The following is a 25284-nucleotide window of genomic DNA, read 5'->3' as shown; positions in this document are numbered from 1 at the left end:
GAACCTGAGGGTTCTTGGGCTCCACCAGCAGGGCCAGGGAAGTGATTCTCCCCTTGTACTTGGCACTGGTGAGGCCACACCTCGAGTGCTGTGTCCAGTTCTGGGCCCTTCAGTTCAGGAAGGACATTGAGGTGCTGGAGCAGGTCCAGAGAAGGGTAACAGAGCTCAGAAAGGGGCTGGAGCACAAGTGTGATGAGGAGCAGCCAAGAGAGCTGGGGGTGTTCAGCCTGGAGGAGGCTCAAGGGGCACCTCATTGCTCCCTACAACTCCCTGACGGGAGGGTGTGGCCAGGTGGGGGTCGGGCTCTTCTCCCAGACAACCAGCGACAGGACAAGGGGGCATAGTGGCAAAAGGGAGGTTTAGGTTGCACATTAGGAGGCATTTCTTCTCAGAAAGGATGATTTGACATTGGGATGGGCTGCCCAAGGAAGTGGCAGAGTCACCGTCCCTGGCGGTGTTTAAGGCAAGACAGGACGTGGCACTCAGTGCCATGGTCTAGCTGACACGGTGGTGTTGGGTCAAAGGTTGGCCTCGATGATCTCAGAGGTCGTTTCCAGCCTCACCGAGTCTGTGCGTCAGTGAGTCTGTGATTTTTGTGAGGGGTCGAGCGGCGCCCGCTCCCCGTCCTGCACCCGCCCCCCGCCGCCGCCAGGGGGCGCCGCAGCGCGGGCGCCCCTCCCGCCCCGCCCCTCTCGCCGCTCCGCCCGGGCGGGGGCGGGGCCGGGCCGCTCTCGCGATACGCGCGCGGTGCGCGGAGGCGGCGGCCCGGCCCGGCCCGGCCATGGCGTCCGACAGCGACACCGAGGAGTTCTACGATGCCCCCGAGGACGTGCACCCCGCGGGCGGCTCCCCCGCGCCGTGAGTCCGCCCGCCTCTGCCCGCCCGCCCTCAGCGCGGCTCCGCGCTCCTCGGGGAGCCCCGGGGAGGGGGGGGAGCGGGGTCGGCGCCGCGGCCGCGGCCCCCCCTGACGGCGCGGGGTGCGGGGGGTGCGAGAACCCAGCGGGGCTCGGGGGGAGCCCCGGGATGGGGGGGACGGCGGTGACCGTGGGGTGATGAGGTCAGACCTGTGTGATCATACGTTCGTGTGTGCGGTGTTAGGGAGAGGCGTGCGGAGATGGAGTCGGGACCGGCAGAAGTAATCCCTGAAACGCTATAAAAGTAACAGATTTTCCGAGAAGGGAGAAGAGAGCGGGCTTTGTCAGCAACAGGCAGCTGTTGCTGCACGTAGAGCAACTTCTGGTGTGCTCTGTCGTCTGTTTTTAATGATACCTCTAATACTTTCGCTGATTCTCGTGGGGATTGGGCTAGATGATCTCCAGAGGTCCCTTCCAACCACTGGCAATTCTGCGATTCTCTGTCGTTTTGATGCTTCTTGCATTTAGCCAGCGTATGGTTCTGTGCAGTGCAGTTTTAACAGGTTTTTCTAATGTAGATCCCGGTGGTGCTGCCTCAGAACTAACCATGGCACTGTGTTGTTGGTGTCAGCCAAATGTGCTCCCTCTTTTTGTAAAAAGCTCTTTTTGGCTGCGTGCTGGAAAAGGTTATGACTTGTATCAGTTCTGGTTTTTGTGTAGCCTGGACCAAACCTCTGCATTCTTTCCTTTGGTGGGATGAGGTTTCACTTAACTTGTTCAAAGAGCAGTAAGATATGGATTGTGAGATCAATGCATTTGAAGCTTTAATAATTGACTAAGGAGTTTGTTTTAATCTGTGTGTCAGTGGTCACTGGATGCCTGGAACAAAGGAAAGGCTAGATCTTTTCTCCTCACTTGCACATCCTGTATCAAAGCTTTTCTGAATTTATCTTCTTCCATAGCCTGGTGAAAAGCATGTCTTGGTGTACAGTTCTGCAGATGTGATAAGCCAGATTAACACTGCTTTTGCTGAAATGAGGTTTTTCTCCAACTGCTTATCTTCCTCTGGGGCTAGTGATCATCAAACTCTTCTCTGAGTTGCTTTAACTCAAAGTAACTGAAAACAGATGAAAACTAGAAAAAGTAAAAACTATTCAATAAGTGAAAGCAGCTGGAACCTGTCAGGGTAGGGACAGGAGAGCGTGAAGGTGTGGGATTTGTATGGTTTGAGGCTGCAGGTGGAAAGGGGAAAACAGACATTTTGGTAGAACTGAGCCATTAAATCTGCCCAACTGCACATCAACCTTTAACTTGGTACAGATAATGCCACGTGTCCTGACTTTGCAGGTTTCCACCAGCTGTATCTAAGCAGACCTTGATACAGACAGAGTCACTCACTAGATATTAAAGTGAAGAATGCTTTTAATTTCTCCATTGCTCTTCCTTAAGTTTTAGCAATACATCATAGACTCGAGTTAATAGAATTCTGTGAGCCTGAGTCAAATAAGAAGGTGATCTCAGAGGTCTTAGTTTGCAATACAGACTGATCTGTAATTCAGTCTGCTACCGAATCTGTATTGGCAGTATGGATAGTATTTTCTCTAAGTAGGCTCTGAGATTTCTTAAGAGCTGATTTCACATTTACACTGGACACTTCTTGGCAGCAGGCTTGTAGATTGCATTTTTTTGCATGTGTAATGCGTTGACTTGTGACCACAAAAAAAAAAGTCAAAACCTTCTTGAGGCAGGAAGGGCAACTGAAAACAAGTGCATGTTGCCCTCTGCAGTTTGAGACATTTCCTTGTGCAGTCAGTGTTCTGATGGGAATCCTTTTTGGCAGCACATGCTATAGCCAGTTTTTAGCAAAACAGTGTAGATATATTTGCCCTCATTAAAAATGTGGGATTTGTATCTTCCTCCTCCCTGTCCTGAGTTCTGTGTGGGGAAGTTTAATAACTGCTGATAAAGAAACTCTGAAAGTGGTGCCAAGTGTTCATGTCGACTTGCAGACGTCTTTGCTATTTATTAATTGCCTGGTGTAAGAGTGGAATTTTCAAGTTGAACGTAAGCTCCCAGTTCCCACTGTAAGTCAAGAGATACTGATGCTTAAGTCCCTCTCTCAAGGAAAGCACCATATCTCAATCCTCAAGTACATAGAATTAATTAGCAAAAATTACAGAACTTGTTACAAAGTGTTTCTTTCAGATGATAGTGGTCCGAGGTGGCACTCCTGGGTTTATGACTCCTCTAAGGTGAAGTGTGTCAAACCAGATGTTTGGAGACTACTGAACTTCCCCGGGCCAGGCCTGAGTGCTTCACTTCTGCTCTAGATCTCACCTTCTACATGTAATTCTGCTTTTGACAGGAATTTGTGGAGAGTGTACTCTGGACTTAGTTATCAAACAGATGGAGGGGGGAGAGGTACTATGCCAGAAGATGCCCTTATTTCACCTCTGTCGCTCTGCTTTAGAAACATATAACCATCGAAGGTTTTAGAAAATGAGCTGAAATTTCGAGGCATGAGCAGTCCTGTGCAGGATCATGTCAGTTTTGAGAGAAAGAAAATATGAAGTAAGACACACCTGGTTGAATGCAGACATGTGACAGGCCCTCTATATTTTATTTATAAGAAAAGTGATATGTCTGCTCTGAAATCAGCTGCAAACCTAACAGATATCATTTGCCTAACAGTAGGGGCCAAGTTTGTTCCTGGTGTACTTGTATCCTAAAAATTGTTATGGGAAACCAAACAAAAGAGATGATGCAGATAATGATGCAGATAAAGGTCCTCTGGGACCTTAATTTAAGTTCTTGAATTATAACTTTAGTAGTCCTGTCTTTTTGAAGTTGCCTTAATCCGTTTCCTGAAGAATCTAGTTTTCCTCTGTGTAGGAAGCTAGGTAAGGTTAAGTTGTGCCCTGTTGACATGTGGGAGATATTTAGTACAACTTCTGTGTATGTGTGTGTATTTTAGCCAACAGGCAAAGCTGATCTTGGCAGCAAACAGATGGAGTGTAAAGTGTTCGTTGTTGCAGCGCTGCAGACGCGTTTTTGTGCTCTGAGTTTGCTGAAGCTCCCAAATGCTTTCCCAGGGCAGCCCAAACAGTGCATTGCAGCAGTGAATCTGTGGGTTTGGAGGTGTGGACTGCCAGGGAGAGCTGTAGCAAGAGTAATTACAGCTTCCAGGCCAGCCATGGGTTAGAGGGAGGAACAGCATGTGCAGGACAGCGGTAAATGCAGTTCCTGGGCTGGTTGTTGAACCTGTATGTTCTGTGCAGGGCACAGCTGCTACACATGCACTGTAAACCTCTTCCCTTCTGCCTGTTAGCACACCTGCTGTATAACAATGGACATCCTCCCAGGAAGGCAGGCACTGTCACTATGGGATTTGCCCAAGGCCAGTCATTCACATTGTTTTTTGTTTGAAGGGCTAAATGTTTTGTTTTCTGTCCCATAACTTAACCACAGTGTGTTGAAAACGTGAAGCTTAGTTCAAATAGGTGCTGAGCTGGAGCTGCCTCACAGTCAGAATGGGAGCTTCCTGTAGTCTGGTCACTATGAGGATGAATTGGACAGTAGAATAAATAAAAAAGCAGCTCTTCATGAGTTTATTTGACTTTGAGACTAATCAGACATCTGTTTGTGCGGGTGAAATGGGATTTTTCTTTGAATTTTGTTTAACCTTTGTAGATAAACCTTGAACTCCTCCTCTGTTAAACAGATGTAAAACTTAGAAGTAGACTGAAATACAGTCTAGAAGATCTGTTTCTATCAATTTTTAAATCCCACTATTTAGTGAACAATCATACTAGATTAAATTTTTGCCTTAGGCTTTCTGTGGCACATGTCAGTTTTCATGTTCTGCCTGATAACCCTGTAAAGTACAGACCTTTCAAAGCAAAATCAATATTTGATCGTTGGATTGACCTTCCTGTAAATCCTTTCAGACACTTTTGCCACTAGATATACTTCTTAAAAATGCAAGGATTTCAGATACTGCATCGGTATAACTAGCGGCCTTAAAGTAAAACTGGGGAGTGGAGAAGGCTGGTAAGTTCAGGTGGTTGGGAAGACAAGACCATTCCAGAGTCACGTTGAACTACAAAAAACTTCAGTTACCAAACTGGCCGTGTGACTGACTTTGTCCAAATGCAGTAGCACACGAGCAGCAACTCTTCTAAGGGAACGATGGTGCCTTCAGACACAGCTCAAGTCATCTCAAAGAAGCCACTGAACTTATCTGGCTATATTATAAACTGATCTGAAAGTTGTGTTTTTGCCAAACAGTTGTGTAAGCTTTGCAATGTTTTAAAACCATGTAATTTCCATCTTAACTTGTGTACGTGTGCTCTGTCAAGCTGTCAGCACGATGTAACATTCTACACCTGCTGGCTCTGTAACCCTTATCACTCAAGCAGCTTTTTCTCAAGGTTGTTGAGTAAAGGCTGAGAGTGGGAAATAACATCTGGTTTTGTTTGAGTGAAGATTTCCTGCAAAACTAATTAGCTGAAGAAGTCTAAAAGAGTAGCAGTGTCTTTTGAGCCTCCTATTATGCATAACCAGTGCAAGAATGAGTTGCCTGTACCAGAACTGACAGAATAATTGGTGTGAAGCATCACAGAAGAAAACTAAAGTATCTATTTGCAGTTGAGGGATTTGCATTTTATTTAGGTGGTAAAGTCTAAACAGTGTCTGTACAATAGGACCCTTGCTGTAGCCTAGGCATTTATATTGCAATTATAAATATATTTCATTGTTAGAGTCATCTTATGGATTTAATGAACTGTGAGACATTTCTGCCACTACTTCTAAGGAAATCCAGGAGTTGATAGTGGAACTGAAAAAGTTTCAGTAACCAGAAATTCCACAGGGGCAGCGGCCTTTCCCAGCAATGTATTTTGAGAGACAAAAAATATTCTTGTTTTTCATGTCAAAACATTGATTTTGCTCATTTTTGCTTGTTGGCATTAGTGCCTTCTAGGAGGATCATGCCTCAAAACTATGTTACAGATATTTTGCACCTTAAGTGTCAATATCTGGACAGAAGCATCTTGGTTTAAGGTGTTAAATTAGTTACAAGGATACAGTGTCTATGTACCACTGTACTTTCTTGTTTATTTAGCTCTGCTGTACAAAGATAATCTTTGCTTTTTGTGATTAAATGCTTTCAGATGGTAAAGAGAACTGAAACTCATAAAAATTAAATGGAAATAGTTTTATTTTTCAGAAAGTATTGTCCCTTCAAACCATAATTTTGGAGGCAGGAGGGGCAAATGAGTCTGAGATCTCTATATTTGTCTGTGTTGCTTGGTACAAGGTGATACTCAGAGTTGTCGAGTGTCACTGGCCTTGGTAGCCAGTTGGGATGCCTGTGAGATCCAAGGAGTTCATTGGGCAGTAGGCTTTTAGGGAATTTATCTTTGTCTCTGCTTGTGGCCGACAAACTAATAGAATCATAGAACAGCCCAGCGTGGAAGGAACCTGGAAAAATCATTGGGCTCAACCTTTGCTTTATGTATCAGCAAGATTCCAGTCAGAGTAAGCAGTGTGACTCAATATTTAAACATCTTCTAGAACTCTGAAAGCCTTGTGGAAGATGTAAGTTCAGGATGTAATAGGAGTTGACCATCCACTAATTGAATTGACTTGATGAGAAGTAATTATTTGATACCATTCCCCTAAGGTAGCTTGTTCTTCCATTAATTAGTGAAACGAGAGGTGGAGTGTGAGTGGCTGCTAATGCAAATTCACTGTTTCACAGTGCATATTTTGGAAAGTAGTGCAAAACTAGTTCCTTCCTGTTACAGTGTGTTTTATTTCTATTTATAGCAAATGTCCTGATTAGAAACAAGACTAGGTTTGCTGGAGTCTGAGGAGCAGAATGGCTGTGATAGTGCCGACTTTCTGAGAGTTTGGGTTTCTTTAATGTCCACCCGGTGCTTGGTGTACGTGCTAATTTTAAATTCTCTGTAATGCACAAGGTTTTTAAGTGTGTACTTGTAATAGCATCCATTTATTAGAGAAGGGTGATAGAAAAGTGATTTCTAGAAGATTCTGCAGACAAATTCTCGGGGTTTGTAGAAGCTGTGGATCTATACATTGTGTACAGTTGGCCACTTTAATTGTAAACTGTGGTATGAGAAACATTCCCTTTGTTGCTTGTCTAGAGCATCAAGTATAAATTCCCTGTAAAGGAAGCCTGTGTTGTCGACTGTTTAAATGAAGCTTAGTGTCTCTGAACTCTACCTAAGTCTGTCTTCTCTTTCTAACAGGTCACCAACAAAAGTTGGAACCAGTGTATTAAAGGTGAGTTTCTTCATAAAATCATTCAAGTGCACGTTGGTGAACACAGTGCTGAGTATTCCACCCAAAGCAGATGTGCTGCAGTAGTCCTGACATCTACATACAAAAGAAATTATAGGCTTTCTTCATTGCAGGTAGCAATTGTGCTTGTCTCTTGAAATTCCAGCTTTACTTTTATTTAGGGTATGTTACAGTGTCATGAACCTCATTTTATTCTGAAATGTGTATGTGCAATTTAACTAATCTGTACTTGATTACATAACTAACTACCCTCTTCCAACTGATTTGTGAGCATTAAGCAAGTCTTTGCAGCACTTGGGTTTTGGTCTCAATTTATATGAAATAGTTGATTTTGCTCTCTTCTGTCTCCAAAATAAGAAGAATCTTAATGTTTGTAGTTCAGAAGCCTCCCTCTAGGTTATGTGAAGATAAAACACTATATTTAGCTTAATGAGACAGCATTGCCACTTCCCACACAGGTAATTGTTATGCTGCATCTGTGCATAGTGACAGGGTGGCTGAATCCAGCACACACTGAATAGGTGAGGAGTTGGAACCTTGTGCAATTAACACTCATTTCCTGGTCTCAGAAGGGCCAAAGGTGATGCTGTACAATACTTTGACGTAAAGAAGGCTTGTCGTTTTGCCCAGAAAGTGTTGGGAAATCCATGGTGAAGCTGGTGTTCCTGATTTGTCAGCAGCACTTTGCTCTGAATCAATACTATTTTTACAGTGATACCATATCTTGCTATAGCTCTTGTGGCACAGAGCCTTACCCCCCATTTTGTGTTCTGTTTAATGTCCCTTTAATGGTTAAGTATTACATGTGTAAGCCTTTCAAGAAATGTTGTTTTATCATTCTCACTAAACTCAGTGCAATCAATGAACTTCAAAACTAACTTCAATGCCTTCATGAATTATTAGCTATGAAGTTCTCTGTGTTGCTTGTAGGTTTTTTATTTTTTTATGTATCTTCCTAAATCACTTGTTCAGAGCTAAGTTTCTAGAGGTGGAAAAAATAGTGACTTCTCTGCTTGGTGTTGTATCAGTTCAGTGAATGTGTGACTAATGGTATGGTTTGTCTTGGAATGGATAAGAAATATTTCCTAAGTCCAAAGTTTAACAGGTGTGTGAGTTTAATGTCAACAGAATTAGAAATTAATATAATGGGCTTCTGTAGGCACTGATTACACTTAAGTATTTAAGTCATCGTCTCTTTGAAGATGGATTTTAGTGATAAAGCAAAGTAGAGCTTGCATTTAGATTAGAAGAACTTTGTGGAAGGAGGAGGAGGGAGTGGAGAGGGAGAAAGAATTTTTCTATAATTGCAGCTGTCTCTGCACGATATGCCATTTCTTCAGGTCAGAACTCTCCAAGATGGATGTCTGCAGGAGTTATGTGGGGGGTTTTCAAACATAATATGTTAGGATGCTCTAAAGATTCTGTTTGACTATCTGAGAGTCTAGAAGAAGTCTGAAGAGAAATTTCTCAGGTATCTGTACTAGACAGTCACACTAAATCTTGTCAAGCTTCAAAAGTATATGGGCAAATGTTTGAAAATACCCTGCTGTAGTTGGCTCTGCTTTGAGGCCACAGGATTTTCCACAGGTCTCTTCCACTGTCAGGGATTTCATCAGGTTCCCCTTCAGATATTGCTGATATATATGCTTATGGGCAATGTGATGTTGTGGCCTTTCAATATTTCAAGGGGGTTTATAAGAAAGATGGGGACAAGCTTTTTAGCAGGGCCGGAAGGTGTACGATAAAGTTCTTACTACGCCATATCAGCTTAGGTTAAAGCAGTATCCTGTTGTATGAACTACTTGCATTTCTGAACCTAAGATTTTTCAGGAATTGATTAATATGTTCACTTACAAATGGAATATTTTCAGTTCAGTTTGTTTAGATTTTGGAAGGATCTGCATGAAGATGACTGATGGCTAAAATAGAGAGTGTGCACTAGGAATAATTGTAGGCTGTAAGATTCCATCTTAGAACCTCAAAAGCATATTCGAGACTACTTCATAGATCTGCCTGACTTAGCCTGGAAATTTCTAAATAGTTACTATTATATTTTGCTCTAATACAATTCTTACATCCTATTCCACAAGCCAATAAAGGAAAAAAATACTTTAATATGGAATCCTTGCTGTAGATTATTAAATGTGTATGTTTCTCTAAACTTCATGCTACCTTCAATTTGATTTTAGCTGAGGCCGAAACATCTTAAAAATAACTGCCTTTTTTGTTTCATAGTGTGCAGGCTTTCTGTGTTTGGTGGTGTGAAATACTTCTCATGTACTGTGCATTACTGTTAAAACATGTAACAGCAGTAATGTGTGAAAATGTAGCAGAATATTTGTCCTTTATGCTATTTAATTTGTAGTAGCTATATTTTTTGCTAGATCATCTTCCTGAAGAACTACACTAATATCATCTTATGACTTTTTTTCTGTAGGATATGGATAGCAAACTCATCAAATCTGGAAATGAAGTTTTTGTACAGGAAATGAAACAAGATGATTCAAAAGAGGTTAGTTAAATCTTGCTTTGAGCTTCCAGCATCAAACTAGAAATGTTAAATAATTGAATGATCAGTATTCATTCTGAAACTGTCATAGGTTAGAATTTGTTGTTAATATAAATAAGAATGTTCATCTAAAGGCATAAACCAAATTAAGTATTCTAAAAACATATTTAGGATGCACCAGTATTGAATTATTCGTGTGATTTACACAATCATATTTAGCAGTGCATGACAACTGAAGAGTGAACAGCTTTTGTTTCTGAGCTTTATCTTAAAGTAGATTAAAGAGGACTGGAAATTAGTGGCTGAGTTTTATCTTTTGCATATGCCCATTTCTGCACCAAGGTTCTAGTTTCCAGAATTCATAAACAAAATGTATTTTGAATACAAAGCAACTCTTCATTGGAAGATTTCTTGTGGGTGTTGTATGGGCTGACTGGTAAGTGTACCCAGGAAGTGCCTGCTGGTGACTGGTAGAACGGTTTTGTTTTGTTTCTTTAGATCATTGACAGTATTATAGAAGAAAGCCAGAAGGCACAACAACTAGAGGATGATTCTTTAGCTTCTAGAGGAAAAGAATTGACTGTTCCAACTTCAGATGCAAATGCTTGGATTTCTGGAGCAGGTATCATTAGTGATGTCCCAGAAGTATTAGCTGCTAAAATACCATTACCAGAAGACACTAGAGAACCAGAGTATCAGAGTACGTGTAAGGACACTGAACTGGAGTCTGGGAAGCTTTTGTTTACTTCTGAGCAACAGGAAACTCATAAACTAACAAAAATAACAAATGCAACTGACCACAAAATGATTGAATCTGAAGCACAAGGAGAAACATCCAAAAACGAGGACATAACAGACAAGAAAGAGGCAAATACTTTAGAAAAAGCGGCTTCGGACTTATCTACCAAAGACCTTTCTACAACAGAAGAAATGCCCCCAGCAAAGCCCCCCAGGCAGCTCACTGTAGAACCTGACATAGTTGCGAGCACAAAGAAGCCTGTCCCAGCTCGGCCCCCACCTCCAACAAACGTTCCTCCCCCGAGACCTCCACCCCCTGCTCGGCCGGCACCACCGCCACGGAAGAAGAAGAGTGAACTGGATTTTGACGTGCAGAAACCTGTCTTAGAAGGCAAGTATTCTACTTTAGATGGGTTTAGTTATCTACATGGTTACTGTTTTTGTTTTTAGTGAAGGATCATTCAGTCTTCTGATTTTGGTTTAGTTGATGTGTAAAAAATCCTTCAACAGTCTTAGCTTCTTACAATGAATTAATACCCTTTTGCATTAGAAGTGTTCCTAATGCATATACTTTCTTGTAAACTAACACTTCCTACTAAAATAGCTGCTACTGTAGCAAGGAGAAATTGACTCATCAATACATTAAAAAAGTTACTTCAAATAAAATGTGCATGGTCTGTATTTGCATGGAAATGCAAGTCAAGATGTGGACTGAGGTCTCATGAAAATGAGTAGTCCTGGGTTACTAGGGGTATGACTATTAAAAAAAAAGTTAATAAAACTTAAAGGCCAAGGTGTGGAATTGTACCTAAATATCCAACTGTATATGAAATACATAATTGAAACTTAGATTTGGTGGCAGTTATCTTTAAAAATATCAAACTTGTCGGAAATGTTGTTCAAAATGTAACTCTGATGTAAGGATTCAATGCTGGTCTGTGGCAAGTGTCATGCTCTTCTTTCTCATAAATCCCTTTTCAGTTTCTCGAGACACCTTCACAGCTGGTGGTCTTTTAACCTCAAGTACAGTGACAGAGGGTGTGCCCAAAGATTCTCAGCCTTCTTTGGATTTGGCCAGTGCAACTAGTGGAGATAAAATCGTCACTGCACAGGTATTGGGAAATGGTTATAACTGTAACATTATCTATTATTTCAGTGTTACAGTAGAGATAATGTATTGTGTGTCTGCAAAATTTCAGGAAAATGGGAAAGCAGCTGATGGCCAAACAACAAATGAAGTACTTGGACCACAAAGACCCAGGTCTAATTCTGGAAGAGAGCTCACAGATGAGGTATTAATGGATGTGGTCTGTGCATGGTGCATTGCTTTGCATAGTGACAAACACAAGCTCGTGGTGTTTCAGGTCTGTTACAGCTCATGCTTTGAAGGGCCAATGACTCAGGGACCACAAAGTGCTTTAGGTGGGCAAAGCCACTGTGGCAGCACTCCTAGCAATGTGGGTATGCAAACACTTCACAGGATTTCCATGTGAGGGAACACCAGCAAACCTGGCATTTTGTCATGTGTGTAGAAGTGGAAGGAGTTGGCAATAGAAGAATAATCTTCCTAGTGCTAAAACAGTTGTTTCAGTTAATACTTCCATTAGTGCTGATGATATCAGGCTTCTGTAAGTTTTTGTTTGTGTCCATCAGTGTATAGCTTTTTTAACCATAGCTGAAGCTATGCAAGTGTTCATGAGATGCTCCAAGTAAACCTTTTCCTTTGTAGTGCTAGTTAGGTCTAAATGCTTTTTCTCTGTATGTAAAGTTTGTCTGACTAAACCTAAATTATGGCAGTTAGAATATCTGAAAGGGGAAGACTGCGATGTCTTTTAATTATGTAATGTTTGTTGTTAGCATGAAAGGTGTCAGGCAGTGGCTGATGTCTCTACAGCTGCATTTTTGATTTCCGAAATTGAAGCTTGTGATGACATCTGATTGTTCATCTGTGTATAGTGGTTGATAGTGTTTGCACTAACGTGCCAATTTACAGTTTGCAAAATAAATATATAGTGAGCTACAGAATTTCCCGTGAAGATAAATAATCTCTGTGTTCAGATGATTTCTCTTTTGCTCTAGGTTTTGAAGTCTAATTGAGTTCTCTTCATTTCACATTTTTTTCCATAGGAAATTCTAGCAAGTGTAATGATAAAAAACCTTGATACAGGTGAAGAAATACCCCTGAGTCTGGCAGAAGAAAAGTTACCAACAGGCATTAATCCCCTAACTTTGCATATCATGAGGAGAACTAAAGAATACGTCAGGTATGAATCATGACGCTGTTGCTCTTGTAGTTTTTGCATAAGGCTGCTCTTATGCAAGTAAAGGGAGCCCCAGTCCATCAGTCTGACTAATCTGAGTGCTAATTCCCAGCCCTTGATGTGCTAGATGTTGTAATTTCTACACTGCATGAAACACAGTTTATGTTCAAGTACTGTATGTTGTTCATGCCACCACCTCCTGTAGCTTTTTCAGTGTTTCATTTAGTAGACTTTGGTCCTCTGAAGATCTGTTGTCATCAGCACAGCTGACTACCTTGAGGTTTACCTGTTCTTAATAGAGCTTTAGACCCTTCTGATGTATAAAACTGAGTCTGTTTGTAAATACTGATAGAAAAAGACAGTTTCTTAATGATCAGGAAATAGTGTCAGTCTAGATGTTTGTTTCAAAGGCCTGTATGAATTTGTATATTAGACAATGTTTAGGCTTTTTGCATTGCTGTATTACCATTGAAAAGCTTTTCTAGAACTGAACTCTTCTGTTTACAAACTTCTGTTACAGAACTGACCACTGTTAGTTTATTTGATCTGTGGAAAGTAAGATATGAGAACAAAGTGGCATGTTACCAGTTCCTAATAATATCATGTATTTTGTCTGCTCTTAGATTTCAAAGCATCACAATAAGCTTAAGTTAGAAATTTGTGAATGAGAGTAATATATCTCGGGCACCTAAAGAGTGTGTGCAGCTTTATTATCAAGATGCCTAAGAACTGAAAGATCTGTTTATTATGTGAATAACATAGTGTCCATGTTTTTCTAATGTGTTATATAGAGGAATAAAGATGCATCCTAAAATGGAGACCCTACTTTACTAATGTTTAATTCAATTTAGGTTAATTATGATTTCATATTAAACAATCACTTCTGTATTTCCTAGTAATGATGCAGCACAGTCTGATGATGAAGACAAAATGCAGACACAGCAAACTGATACTGATGGAGGGAGGTTAAAACAAAAGACGTAAGATACTGTTTCATGGTTTTTACTTTCCCTAGAAAGAAAATGCAGATTTTGTTTTTCTAAGCTGAAGCTTCCCATTTGACTACTGAACAAGTTACCCTTTAAGTAATCACTTTAAAAGTGATACCTGATTTTACATAATCCTGTAGCTCTGCAGTTGAACTGAACATTACATGACTGCTGTCAAATTAAATGCTTATTTTAAGAAGCAGTAATGAAAAGAGATAAGATTGCATTTCAAATCAAAACTATTGATTCATAATAGCAAAAAATGAGAATTTACCATGGTAATGTGTTGAAAAATTGCCCTTTCTTTTTAAGGACTCAGCTGAAAAAGTTCCTTGGCAAATCTGTGAAGAAAGCAAAGCACCTTGCTGAAGAATACGGTGAACGTGCTGTAAATAAGGTTAAGAGTGTTCGAGATGAAGGTAAGCAACATTTCTTTCTTTCTTTTCTTTTTAATAGGATAGTCTCTTTATCCTTGTGCTTTTAGGAATCAAAGCTGGTAGAGGAACGTATACTGCTGCATTCTACTACTGTTCTGCAATTGATGATATGACTTTTTAGAGTTAAAGCTTGCAGCTTAGTAGGCGTTTTGAGGTTACCAGGTTACAAGGATAAATTCTTGTAGTAGTTGAGAGACCTTATCAGCTAAACCAGTTGAATACTCTAATTTTTTGTTTTGCTGTTAGAAAGTTATACCACCAAAGGTAGAAGTGGGGGTTGTTTTCATTACTTTAGTAAATTAGATTGTTTTCTGGGCAACCAGTGCCACCATTAAAATTCTCATATAGCTTGAACTCCTGCTAGACTTCCCAACTACAACTGAATTCTCCCCTTCTTGTTTCATCAGTGTTTCTTTCAGACAGACATCTAGTACTGCAGCAAGCTGGTCTAACCACAGCCTGAGATAAGTGCCATGGAACTGCTGCACTTCAGCATCTTGTGTTGCCACTGGCTGTTGGCCACAGCTCTTTTGCAATTCTTATGCTTCATGGGCACGTCACCAGGCCATTGCAGTGTATTCAGTCAGAAGAAAGCCATAGAATAATTTTCATCACACATTAAACTGACAGAAATCACTTAGTGCAGGATCTGCTGAAAGCAAGAGCGATGCAAAGAAAGGAGCAGAACAAAAATTGGGAGCAATTCTCATTTTCAGTGTTTGGATTCACTGCAGCCTAAAACTAGTGTAGATGTATTTTTAGATCTTGATGCAACAGTACGCCTGTTTTGCTCTAAGATCTTAAAATTGCCTATAGAAATTTGCTAATTCAAGACTAATCTGCTACCAAAAAGTATTGGCAAATGCTTACTAACAGATTAAGTGGATGCTGCAATATGTGCTGCTGAACTTGTGTTCCTCTTAGTCTTCCATACAGATCAAGATGATCCCTCTTCCAGTGATGATGAAGGGATGCCATATACAAGACCAGTTAAGTTCAAAGCAGCTCATGGCTTCAAAGGACCCTATGATTTTGAACAAATTAAAGTTGTTCAGGATCTCAGTGGAGAGCATATGGTAGGTCTCAAATTCCATCTGTGGTTTTGCTGAATCTGTTCAGTGTGAGATTCAACTTTTAGTTTTCATCTACTTGGCAACTGCCAGAAATGACTGTCAGATTTATTCTTCCTGAAGAACAGCTTCATTCTGGGAAATAATAGTCTGGCAAGAAAATAAAAATTTTGGCTGGTTTGACCAGATCTTCAGGGGGAAAAAAGTGTGTAAATACTTGGACATGAGGAATTCTCCAGAGCTTTCCCGTGGAGAGTTATGGCTTTGAGTGGTACTTGGTTTCTTGTTTCCTGCAATTACAAATTTAGGCTGAAAGAGGCTATTTTCCACTACCTGAACTGAGCACGAAGCAGCAAGCTTGACCTACTCAGCAGCAAATAAATTAGTCTGTCTATTAGAGAGTCGAACACAAGTATTGAAAGAAATGCTTGATAGGTTCTGGAGGCAAAAGTAGGGAGAGGTTAATGGACTATGTGGATCAGAATGATAAGGAGGGGAGAGGCCAGGATATGATATTTGCAGAGATGCCTGTGGAGAATGAGGCAGAAAAGCTGCCTGTTCATCACTGTTGGAGGTGTGCATGCTTCCCTGTGGAATCTGGAATACCATGACTTCCCAAATGATTCTGCTGACAGCAACTGTCTGACAATTGAAGCAGTCCCACATCTTGAAGTGTTAGGCCAAGGGTAATGGCCTGCAGCAGTCATTGACTGGAGATTTCAAGCTTGTCATGCAAGCTTGAAGTTTTCAGTCCTACTGCTAATTTGTGTATGTTAGTTTCCATAATGCCAATATTTGACTTTTTAAACCAACCAAAATTGGTGGAGCTTGGTGGAGTCACTTGCCTAGTAGCTGTTTATTCAATAGCAGGATGCTAACTTCAAGTGCACCTACAAATACTTGTCAGTTCTACAAAATAAACAGGAGGTTCTAAGTCCCTCAGAACCATTGGCTGGCTGTTACCAACTGTGCTGGTTTTATATGGAGTAAAGTCCTCTCCTCTCCTACAGTCCTCTGCCCTGTGGGCGCTTTCTTTCAAGCTGTTTTTGCACATGTTGCACAGTCCACCAGACTCAACAATTACTTAGCAGTGTTTTGATCTACAGTTTATTTTATTGTGGTATCTTGTGTGTGTGCTAAGTCTTGTCAGTTGACATTATAGGAAAGGCTTTTTGGTAAGGAAAAAAAGCACTTTATATGACTTAAACAATCATCCCTTTTTATTGACAGGGTGCTGTGTGGACAATGAAATTTTCTCACTGCGGTCGATTACTGGCATCTGCAGGACAGGACAATGTAGTGAGAATATGGGTTTTGAAGAACGCTTTTGACTATTTCAATAACATGCGCATGAAGTACAACACAGAAGGTATCTCTCTATGCATCACTCTAAAACACTACAAATTTTAGTTATTTGGGAACTTAATGTTGACTGTGGTGTTTCTGTCTCTGTTCCAGGCCGTGTCTCTCCCTCCCCATCTCAAGAGAGTCTGAATTCTTCCAAGTCTGACACCGACGCAGGGGTAGGTACACGAGGTATTGGAAGGGAAGGAGCTGGGGGCGTCGCTTTGTTCTGTAGTGCCAGATCTTCATTGTTGCTTTATCCAAACACGCATTAAAGAGTTCTTGGGTGGTGTCCTTGATGAAGAAACTGTCATATCAGTAGACATCTTCAGTCAAATACTGTTAAATCCCATGTGTATGGGGTGCAAGAAGGAAAGTCTGTCACTGAACCCAGTGCATTTCAGAATCTGCACAGCTGTGCTGTGGCCTCCTGCCAGAGGTGATGGCTGAGTGAAAAGTTAGGGGGAGAAGACCTACACTGTTGAATTTCCTGTCTTAATGTTTTATGTCTGAGCATTACTTGTGGTTAAAATCTGACTCGATGATGTCTTTTCCAAGGAAGGCCAAACTGAACAATGGGATGCTCAAAAGCAGAATAAAACCTGACGCATTTAAATTTTTCACATAACTGTAGAATAAATGGAACATGATTAACGAAGAGTACTCAGATATTCTAACTTGTGTAGTTTTCAGATACTGTAGTAAACCTTACCATTAAAATTAATGTATTTAAGGTGATTTTTTTTCTATTTTTGGTTTCCAGTAGTGTAAGAAACAGATGACAAAATCAGGGTTTAAGCGAAGATCTTAGCAGTAGCATTATTTAGTGTGCATTGCTTTGGTGGAGGGGGGAAGCTGGGAAGCCAGCAATCCTTCTTTAACTCAGGTAAGTGAGTAGGCTTGCCTAGCCACACACATCAGAAATGCTGTTTTGAGTGCTGGTGGGGGTTTTTTGTGGTTTGTTTTTTTTTTGTTTCTGGAGAGGTTTTGTATAGGAACTTCTAGGGGATTTTTTTTTTTTTTTTTACTTTGCACTTTTATTTTGAAATGGTTTTTTACTAGGAAGTTATTATTCTTTATATGCACTATGAACATGGAAACTTGAACTCACAGTTTATATTCTGAAGTGGAATGCAGTTTTCAAGGTTGAAGTACCTTGTTCCAAAAGCTTATCTTTAGATGTTTGCTTCAATTGTTGTCAAGGTGATCCCATTGAATAAGAGCTATAAGAATGGAAAACTCAGAACTTCTTAATTTTGCAGTGTCAGGGTGATGTTTCACAACCCATTGTACTTGAAATTTACTTTGGTTGTTTATTTATGCAATATTGTTTATTTTAAAGTAGTAAGAGTTGTTATTTATTGTTCCTTTTTTCCAGCTAATATTTGGTAATGTTTCTATACATTTCTCTGATAGATTTGCAGTGGAGTTGATGAAGACCCAGATGATAAAAATGCCCCATTTCGTCAACGACCATTTTGCAAATACAAAGGCCATACAGCAGATCTTCTTGATCTTTCCTGGTCTAAAGTAAGGCACTTTAATACAGTCTACAGAGTTCTCCTGTGTTTTCCTTGTTTTCCCTTGTCAGTTGCCATTGGAACCATACATTTAAACAACATGAAACAGTCACTGAAGTTAAGAAAAAAGTTTTGTAAAGGCAACACATATTCCAGCTGAAATAGTTGGAATAAAATGAGCAACCTTCCTGGGCTTGTCTTATTAAAAGTTGTCTTAAAAAATATCAAGCTAGTAACAATTACAGTTGTGTATTCAGTAGTGAAGGTAAATTGTTTAGAGTGTGAGGACTTTCCATTGAGCTGTGTGGTTTCTGTTTTATGATGTTACTGCTTTTCTTGTCTTCAGTGTATTTCACTGGTTTTATGCAAAGTGTGCATGTTCTGAAGTTTCTGAATATATACATATATCTTAAAATGAGAGAATTACCTTGTGCTTAACTTTCAAAATGTTTCACATAAAACTTATTCACTTAATTTTCCACATGGCAATGCAGTTATAAGGACACAGACTGGAGAAAGGATCTTAGGCATCTCTGAAACCTGTCATGCTGTTTCTTCTCTGAATACTTTAACTACATTCCAAGTATCCATTTTTATTAAGATTCTTCCAGAAAATTTTCAGTGACTGAGGGTCAAGGTACTGGTCTTAAGGAAATCACCAATCAGTAATGATAATTTGGATTAACCTTTTAATCTAAAAGGATTAAATGTTGAGTTTCATGGCAACAGAGAAATTGGTAAGGCTTTACCAATCAGATTGCTTCTGTATTTTCAGTTACTTTTGTGTCTGTTAATAACCATGGAATTCTCTTCTTTCACAGAATTACTTCTTGCTTTCTTCTTCTATGGATAAAACTGTCCGATTATGGCACATATCAAGAAGAGAATGTCTTTGCTGTTTCCAGCATATAGACTTTGTCACTGCTATAGCTTTCCATCCAAGGGTAAGTGTAACTGCCCTCTTACTTCTACAGAGGCAGAATTTAAAATTATAACAGTCCTCTCCCTGTATTTCCAAATTTTAAAAAATATAATTGAATAATAGAGTTTGTGCATTTAAAAAAAATGGATACTGTTCCAGAACTATGTGTTCATCTTCACTGAGCTTCACCAAGAGTGTCCATGTGGTTTAACTGTTTGCGATGTGGAAAGTCAATTGTCTGTTGGCTGTGATATCACAGCTGTTGTAGTTTAGAGTAACTTTGTGAAAAATTAGAATTTCCAGTGAGGGATGTTGCAATGAAATATTAGTGGAATAATGAAATGGAACAGATTGTCCAGAGACCACAGAATTCCTGGGGTGTTTAAAACTTGACAGGATGTAATCCACTACAGCCTGACCAAACTTTTGAAGCTGTCCTTGCTATGAGCAGGAGAGGTGGATCAGAGACCTCCAGAGATCCCTTCCAACCTATCTTATTTTTATAAATTTTAAAAAGTATTGTAATAAAGCTTCCCAATATTAATAAAACTCAAGTGGAGGAAAAGCATTTGCCCATGTTCCCTGAGCTAGTAGATGTATTGGAAACTCTGAAAGGAGCTTCCAGCTCCTGACAAGGTTAGTGTTTTTCCAGCTTAATTTGAGAGGGTAGAAAGTACCTGTGCTGACAGTGAGCAGTTTTCTAACCTGAGGTATCATGTATTTGTGTAATCTTGTCAAAAATCTGTAAGAATTTGAGCTCCATTTGCCAGTAATTCCTTTAAACATTATAATCAGCTCATGGGAGAGTTCTTATTTGGGAGGTTCATGAGAGAAGCTGTTTGGAAATGGGGTGGGAAGGTTTTAAGGAAATCAGGGACATACTCATAGCACAAGCAGAAATTAAACATATGTGTCCTCTCAGGATGACAGGTACTTCTTAAGTGGTTCATTGGATGGAAAACTCCGACTCTGGAACATTCCTGACAAAAAAGTGGCATTATGGAATGAAGTAGATGGGCAGACAAAATTGATTACAGCTGCCAACTTCTGTCAGAATGGCAAATATGCAGTGATAGGCACCTATGATGGGAGATGCATCTTCTATGACACAGAGGTAAAAAGATTTTGAAAGTGTATTTTTTTTTTTATGTTAGATAACAAACAGATTTAGAAGTCATGGTTATTTAAATATCAAGAAGCATACCTATTAGAGGTTGAAGCAAACTTAAGCTTTTACACCATTATTTCAAATCAGGACATGCTTTAATGTCTTTTCAGCACTTGAAGTACCACACACAAATACACGTGCGTTCTACCAGAGGTCGAAACAGAGTTGGGAGAAAAATTACTGGCATTGAACCCTTGCCTGGAGAAAATAAGGTACTGTCTTTTGGTGCACCTTTGGCTCAGTATTGAAGTTTGATATTTAATGCTCAGTAAGTTTGTGCTAAGTCTTTTAACACTACTAAGATCAGCCCTACTCTTTGCTGATTTAGACCATAAATGGTAGTAGAATAGAATATATATATTTTAATTGACATTATGTTCTGATTAATGTACAGGTGAGGAAATGGTTACAGATGGCTTTCAATGAAAACCTCTTTGGCATAAATAACTCATTTGCTCATTTCAATTTAATACTCATTTCAAAATGTATTTCATACAGAAGCTGAAAAAATGCTGAAAGGTCAGAAGCTGTTATCCAAACAAGTGCACTTGATTCTCCAGAATCAGTCCTCTTGTTTCAGTCTAAACTGAAGTCTTATGTTGCAAAAGGATCAAATTCTCCCCAGGCAAAGAAGATGCTGTTGAGTATTAGTCACAATCTAAAGCTGAAGAGTGTCTCACTTGTATATGAAACTTCAGGGGTGATGTGGGGTCAACAACTGGCTCTATTAGAATAGCAGATCACCAGCTGTTGTCCCCTATATCACACAGTGACACAGAAATTACTTAATTCCAAAGACATGCAGAAGATTCAGGAATCAATAGTGCCTATTGGTTTCCATCAGATGCTTTGAGTTGTAGCTATGTAATAAATCAGAGCTTAGTGTGAACTCCTGAAAATAAATAGGAAGTTCTGTAATCTGATGGTGTTCCAAGAGTTGTCACAACTTTGTTGCATGAATGATTAGATAAGTAGGGGTCAGTATTTACCTGCTGCTCTTCTGCACCCTTTTCCTAGTGTCATCTTGAGACTAATGGCTAACCTGCAGTCTGCTTCTAAGGTTCCATAGAAGGGCTAATCAGCTGAGGGCCCTTACGCATTTTGAGAACCCTTTCTGTTCCTTATAAGTACTTCCAAGCTTCTGACTTGAAAAATGTGAAACAAAAGCAAACTCTCATCAACCAAGAAAAGCCCAGTTTGTTTATATAGCAGATAATGGCCTCTAATCTGTGCTTCATGATTGATCTGTTCTGCTGTATTATTGTGGAATGTGTTCCAAAATATCCATTCCAAATGGATGAGTGTTCTTTGGGCCCACGTTTTACTTCAGTAAAGAGCAGCTGTTCTGGTTCAGACCAGTCAGAGTGATCTTGACAGTGAAGTTGTTCTGTCCATTGACAGAAGGTGAGAGAGAAAAATGTCATTGTCCTGAATCTTATTCTACCTCTTTAGGCCTATTCTTTGTCTATGACACTTTTTTAAGCAAAAGAACTGCAATATTGACTGTTGGAATTAACTCTGCTGCTCCTTTTTGGGCATGCTAATTGTTTTCACTTCTAAATTTATTTATTTCTTTTCTAGATACTAGTGACATCAAATGATTCCAGAATCAGGTTGTATGACCTAAGAGATCTGTCTCTGTCTATGAAGTACAAAGGTTATGTCAACAGCAGCAGCCAAATCAAAGCCAGCTTTAGGTAAGACAGTATTTTAACAACGGGGTTGTTGGATTTGGGAAGTGCTGTGGCTGATGTACAGAGGCTTTTGTTTAAATAATCTACTTTGGTATGAAACTGAGCCTCTGAAATGTCACTTGGCTCAGAATACAAAAGTAACTAAAGGCTCTGGTCAAGAGTGATGAAGCTGCCTGTGAGCTGGGAGCTTCTGTGAATGAGTGAATCCTGTTGAACAGTATGATGTGTGTCCATTAATATTCCTGTAAGTGCAGGAACTGTGCTAGAACTGCTGGGGCTGGAACTCTGCATCTTTTCTCTCCTCCATGATAAATAGGTTTAATTTCCTTAATTTGTCAGGTATTGTTGTCAGGTATATGTTGGTCACCCAGCTGTAAAAAGTAAATACCTGAATTGGATTTGCAGGTGCTGTCTGTCAGTGTGCATTATACAGTCATCTGAGTACAATCTTGTTGAATGCTTTTCATCTTCCCTAGCCTGTGTTTGTATTGTAAACAATTCCTGTTACACAGGCTCAGGTGTTCACACAGGTTCTGGGCTCAGACAGATGAAAATTACACTTAAAGATGATGCCATTTTCTTGTTGCTTAGTACAGCTGTTAGACCCACACTCCTCTGTCAGAAGCTGCAGGAGAACTATCCATGAGAACCAATTCTCTTCCAGAAGGAGAGGATCAGGAAGCTTGCACACATAGTCATTTAAGGGCTGTGTATTTTTTTGAACTGTAGTGACTAAAGTAAAGGATCAGTTTGAATTGTGAACTCAACCTGAATGCACTTGTAAAGCTGCAAGTCATCTGCAGAGCTACTGTAATGGATGCTTGAACAGCTAAGAAAAGTAATGTTTTTCCTCCTCTGAATCTTTAGCCATGACTTTACCTACATTGTAAGTGGTTCAGAAGATAAATATGTCTATATTTGGAGTACGTACCACGACCTGAGCAAGTTTACATCTGTAAGAAGAGACCGAAATGACTTCTGGGAAGGCATTAAAGGTAAAAACCAGCTTTTGATCTTTGTTTTATTGAAGTTTATATGATTTGCAAATTGGAACATTGTTTTATTTGCTATGCATTTAGTGTGAACAAATTCTTAGCAAGAGGCATTGTAAATAATGGACTATCAGAAATCCCTGTTCACAGGAGTCTCTCTTCAGATGCATGATTGGATTGGCAAGAGACAGAGTAGTTTAGAGTTTGTCCAGCTTCAGTAAGAGTTTCTGAATGAATGTAATATTTTGCTGGCAGAACTTGACTGTAGAAGTGTAGACATCAAAATAATTATCAACCCTTAGATCCTTTATGAAAAAGTGACTTTGAAAATAAATGCCAGTTTTTTCTCTTTCATGGTGGGATTAAAAAAAAAAGGGGAGGAAAAAAAAAGCAGCTCTTTTATCTCCACCACACTCACCCAGTTTTTGGGAAATATGGGGCCATGTTTATATCAAATGTGTTTTGGACCTACTGCCAGTTAGTTTTGGGCACTTTCGACAACTTCTGAAATCTCCAAGCTTATAGAACAATGGCAGTTGCTCCTTGAATGCTGAGCTTACCAGATGCCAGTAGCACTGAGATTCTTGGATATTTGCTAGAACTTCTGCCTGCTATTCTTGTAAAATTAACAGTTCCTTGAAACAAGGTAATCAAAATTCAACTGTCTTTCTGAAGCGCACAATGCAGTCGTCACCTCTGCGATTTTTGCTCCAAATCCTGGTTTGATGGTGTCACTGGAAACTTCTGAAAAGCAAGAAGCTGAAAGTAAGGGAGAAGATTCTGAGACGTCAGACACTATACCCTCTGGTAGGTGTTTATGATGAGCTCTGCAGCTGTTGCATTCTTGAAACCTGAGAGAATGTGAGGTGAGGGGCAGAGCTGTTGTCCTGTGTACTTTAGGATTATTCATTTTACACTGGGGCTGTTAGGAGTTAGAGCTCTATCAAAAATCAATAAAAATGTTCCTTTTCCTAGAAATGCAGATGTTTCTTAAAGTACTGACTAGATAACAGGAATATGATAGAGGAAGAAGGATATCACAGTGATATATTTTAATAACAGCTTGATTTTTATCTATTTTTTCTAATGAACTAACAGTTTTTTCTCTTTCCTTTTCAGGAGCTCTGAAGACAGATCACACAGAAGTGCTTTTATCAGCTGACTTTACTGGAGCAATTAAAGTCTTCATTAACAAAAAGAAATATGTATCTTAGTTGTTTTGCAACTGACAGCATAAAGCTATGTGGTACTGTGGGATTAGAATTCCATAAATAATGCAGGCAAAAGCAAAGTATCTAATATAATAATGTTACAGGCTGATTTATTTTTAAATCTTTATTTTAAGGCTACTCAAATATTGGATCCTCAGAAAGCAGTGTGCCTGTTAACACCTGGGCTTGTAGGACAGAAAGGAATGTGTAAGAATAATCCTGCCAAACATTAGACTCTAAACTTTCTGCAAACAGTTGTTTTGCAACGTTATTGTGAAACTGCACAGGTTTCTGCACGAAAACGTACTCACACATGTGTGTGCCTTTTGGCTACATGCACAAATTGGAACATCCATCAAAAGGATTTTAGTGGTGCTTGTGGCCACTAGATGTCAGGAATGGGGATGGGAAGGGAAGGCTGGAAAAATGCTGAATAATCTAGTCAGGTCTTTGCACAAAATTCCATTTGGGAAAGATCTTGAATTTGTAGTAGCTATTGTTCAGAATTTTAAGTTATGCAAGTTTTTGGTGGGTCAGCAACCATGTGTAAATGTTTTTATAAATTTCTCGACTTCAGGACGTGAAAATTTTTTTGTTGTCTCTTAATTGTTGTGAACTTTAGATTCCTTTCTTATATATAATTTTTTGCACACTGGAGCACAATACTTGTGTAAAGAATTCTCTCATTCCTTGTTCATGGGCACCAGGATATATTCACCTTCCAGATGAAATTAAGCTGCATTAGAAAGTTCTTATATTTTACAACTATGTAAAATAAACTGTTTACATTTTTTAAGCATTGTAGCTTAAAGTTTTAAGTTCTTCTCGTTTGTTTAGTGCCACTGAATTTTGAAAGTCTTTGTAAATATTCATATAAAACACCTATGAAGTAACATTCTGGGCTTCATAACCCATGAAATGTTATTGATGGTCAAATGTTTCAGAGAACAGATGTATCATTAAACTTGGTCACACACTTGGAAATTGTTGCTTCTTTCCCATTTTGATTTATTAATTTGCATTTTGTTTAAGTAGTTTTGACCTGTTTTGAGATCATTGATCCTGCATGAACTTATTACCTTCCGAGGTCTACTTTTCCTGGTCTTGTTACAGCTTTTTTTCTGAAGTAATGGGGAATGGAGTACTGCAACTGGATATTAAGCAGAATTAAGAGTAGTTATATGGTAGTTTAGTATGAGGAGGAGACTTGAAAAGTGTGTACAGAATCCTCTCCTTCCCATTAGTGTGAGA

At 39.6% G+C, this 25284-nt stretch overlaps 1 protein-coding gene across 1 annotated transcript; it reads left to right on the top strand.

The window, feature by feature from the left end:
* The first annotated feature begins 672 nt into the window (after nt 1–672).
* On the top strand, nt 673–25017 carry WDR44 (WD repeat domain 44). Its single transcript, XM_064669961.1, has 20 exons — nt 673–858; nt 7127–7160; nt 9616–9690; nt 10186–10816; nt 11407–11537; nt 11625–11717; nt 12553–12689; nt 13583–13666; nt 13988–14094; nt 15037–15188; nt 16413–16551; nt 16641–16705; nt 17943–18056; nt 18868–18990; nt 19891–20082; nt 20247–20348; nt 21718–21833; nt 22698–22825; nt 23498–23629; nt 23942–25017. The coding sequence occupies exons 1-20, from the start codon at nt 782–784 to the stop codon at nt 24034–24036; spliced, it is 2727 nt and encodes a 908-aa protein (XP_064526031.1). The 5' UTR covers nt 673–781; the 3' UTR covers nt 24037–25017.
* The last annotated feature ends 267 nt before the right edge of the window (nt 25018–25284 follow it).

This window comes from Pseudopipra pipra, chromosome 13, assembly GCF_036250125.1.
Source record: "Pseudopipra pipra isolate bDixPip1 chromosome 13, bDixPip1.hap1, whole genome shotgun sequence".
NCBI lineage: Eukaryota > Metazoa > Chordata > Aves > Passeriformes > Pipridae > Pseudopipra > Pseudopipra pipra.
The sequence above is the reverse complement of the archived record's forward strand: the minus strand, read 5'-3'. Positions and strand labels throughout refer to the sequence as shown.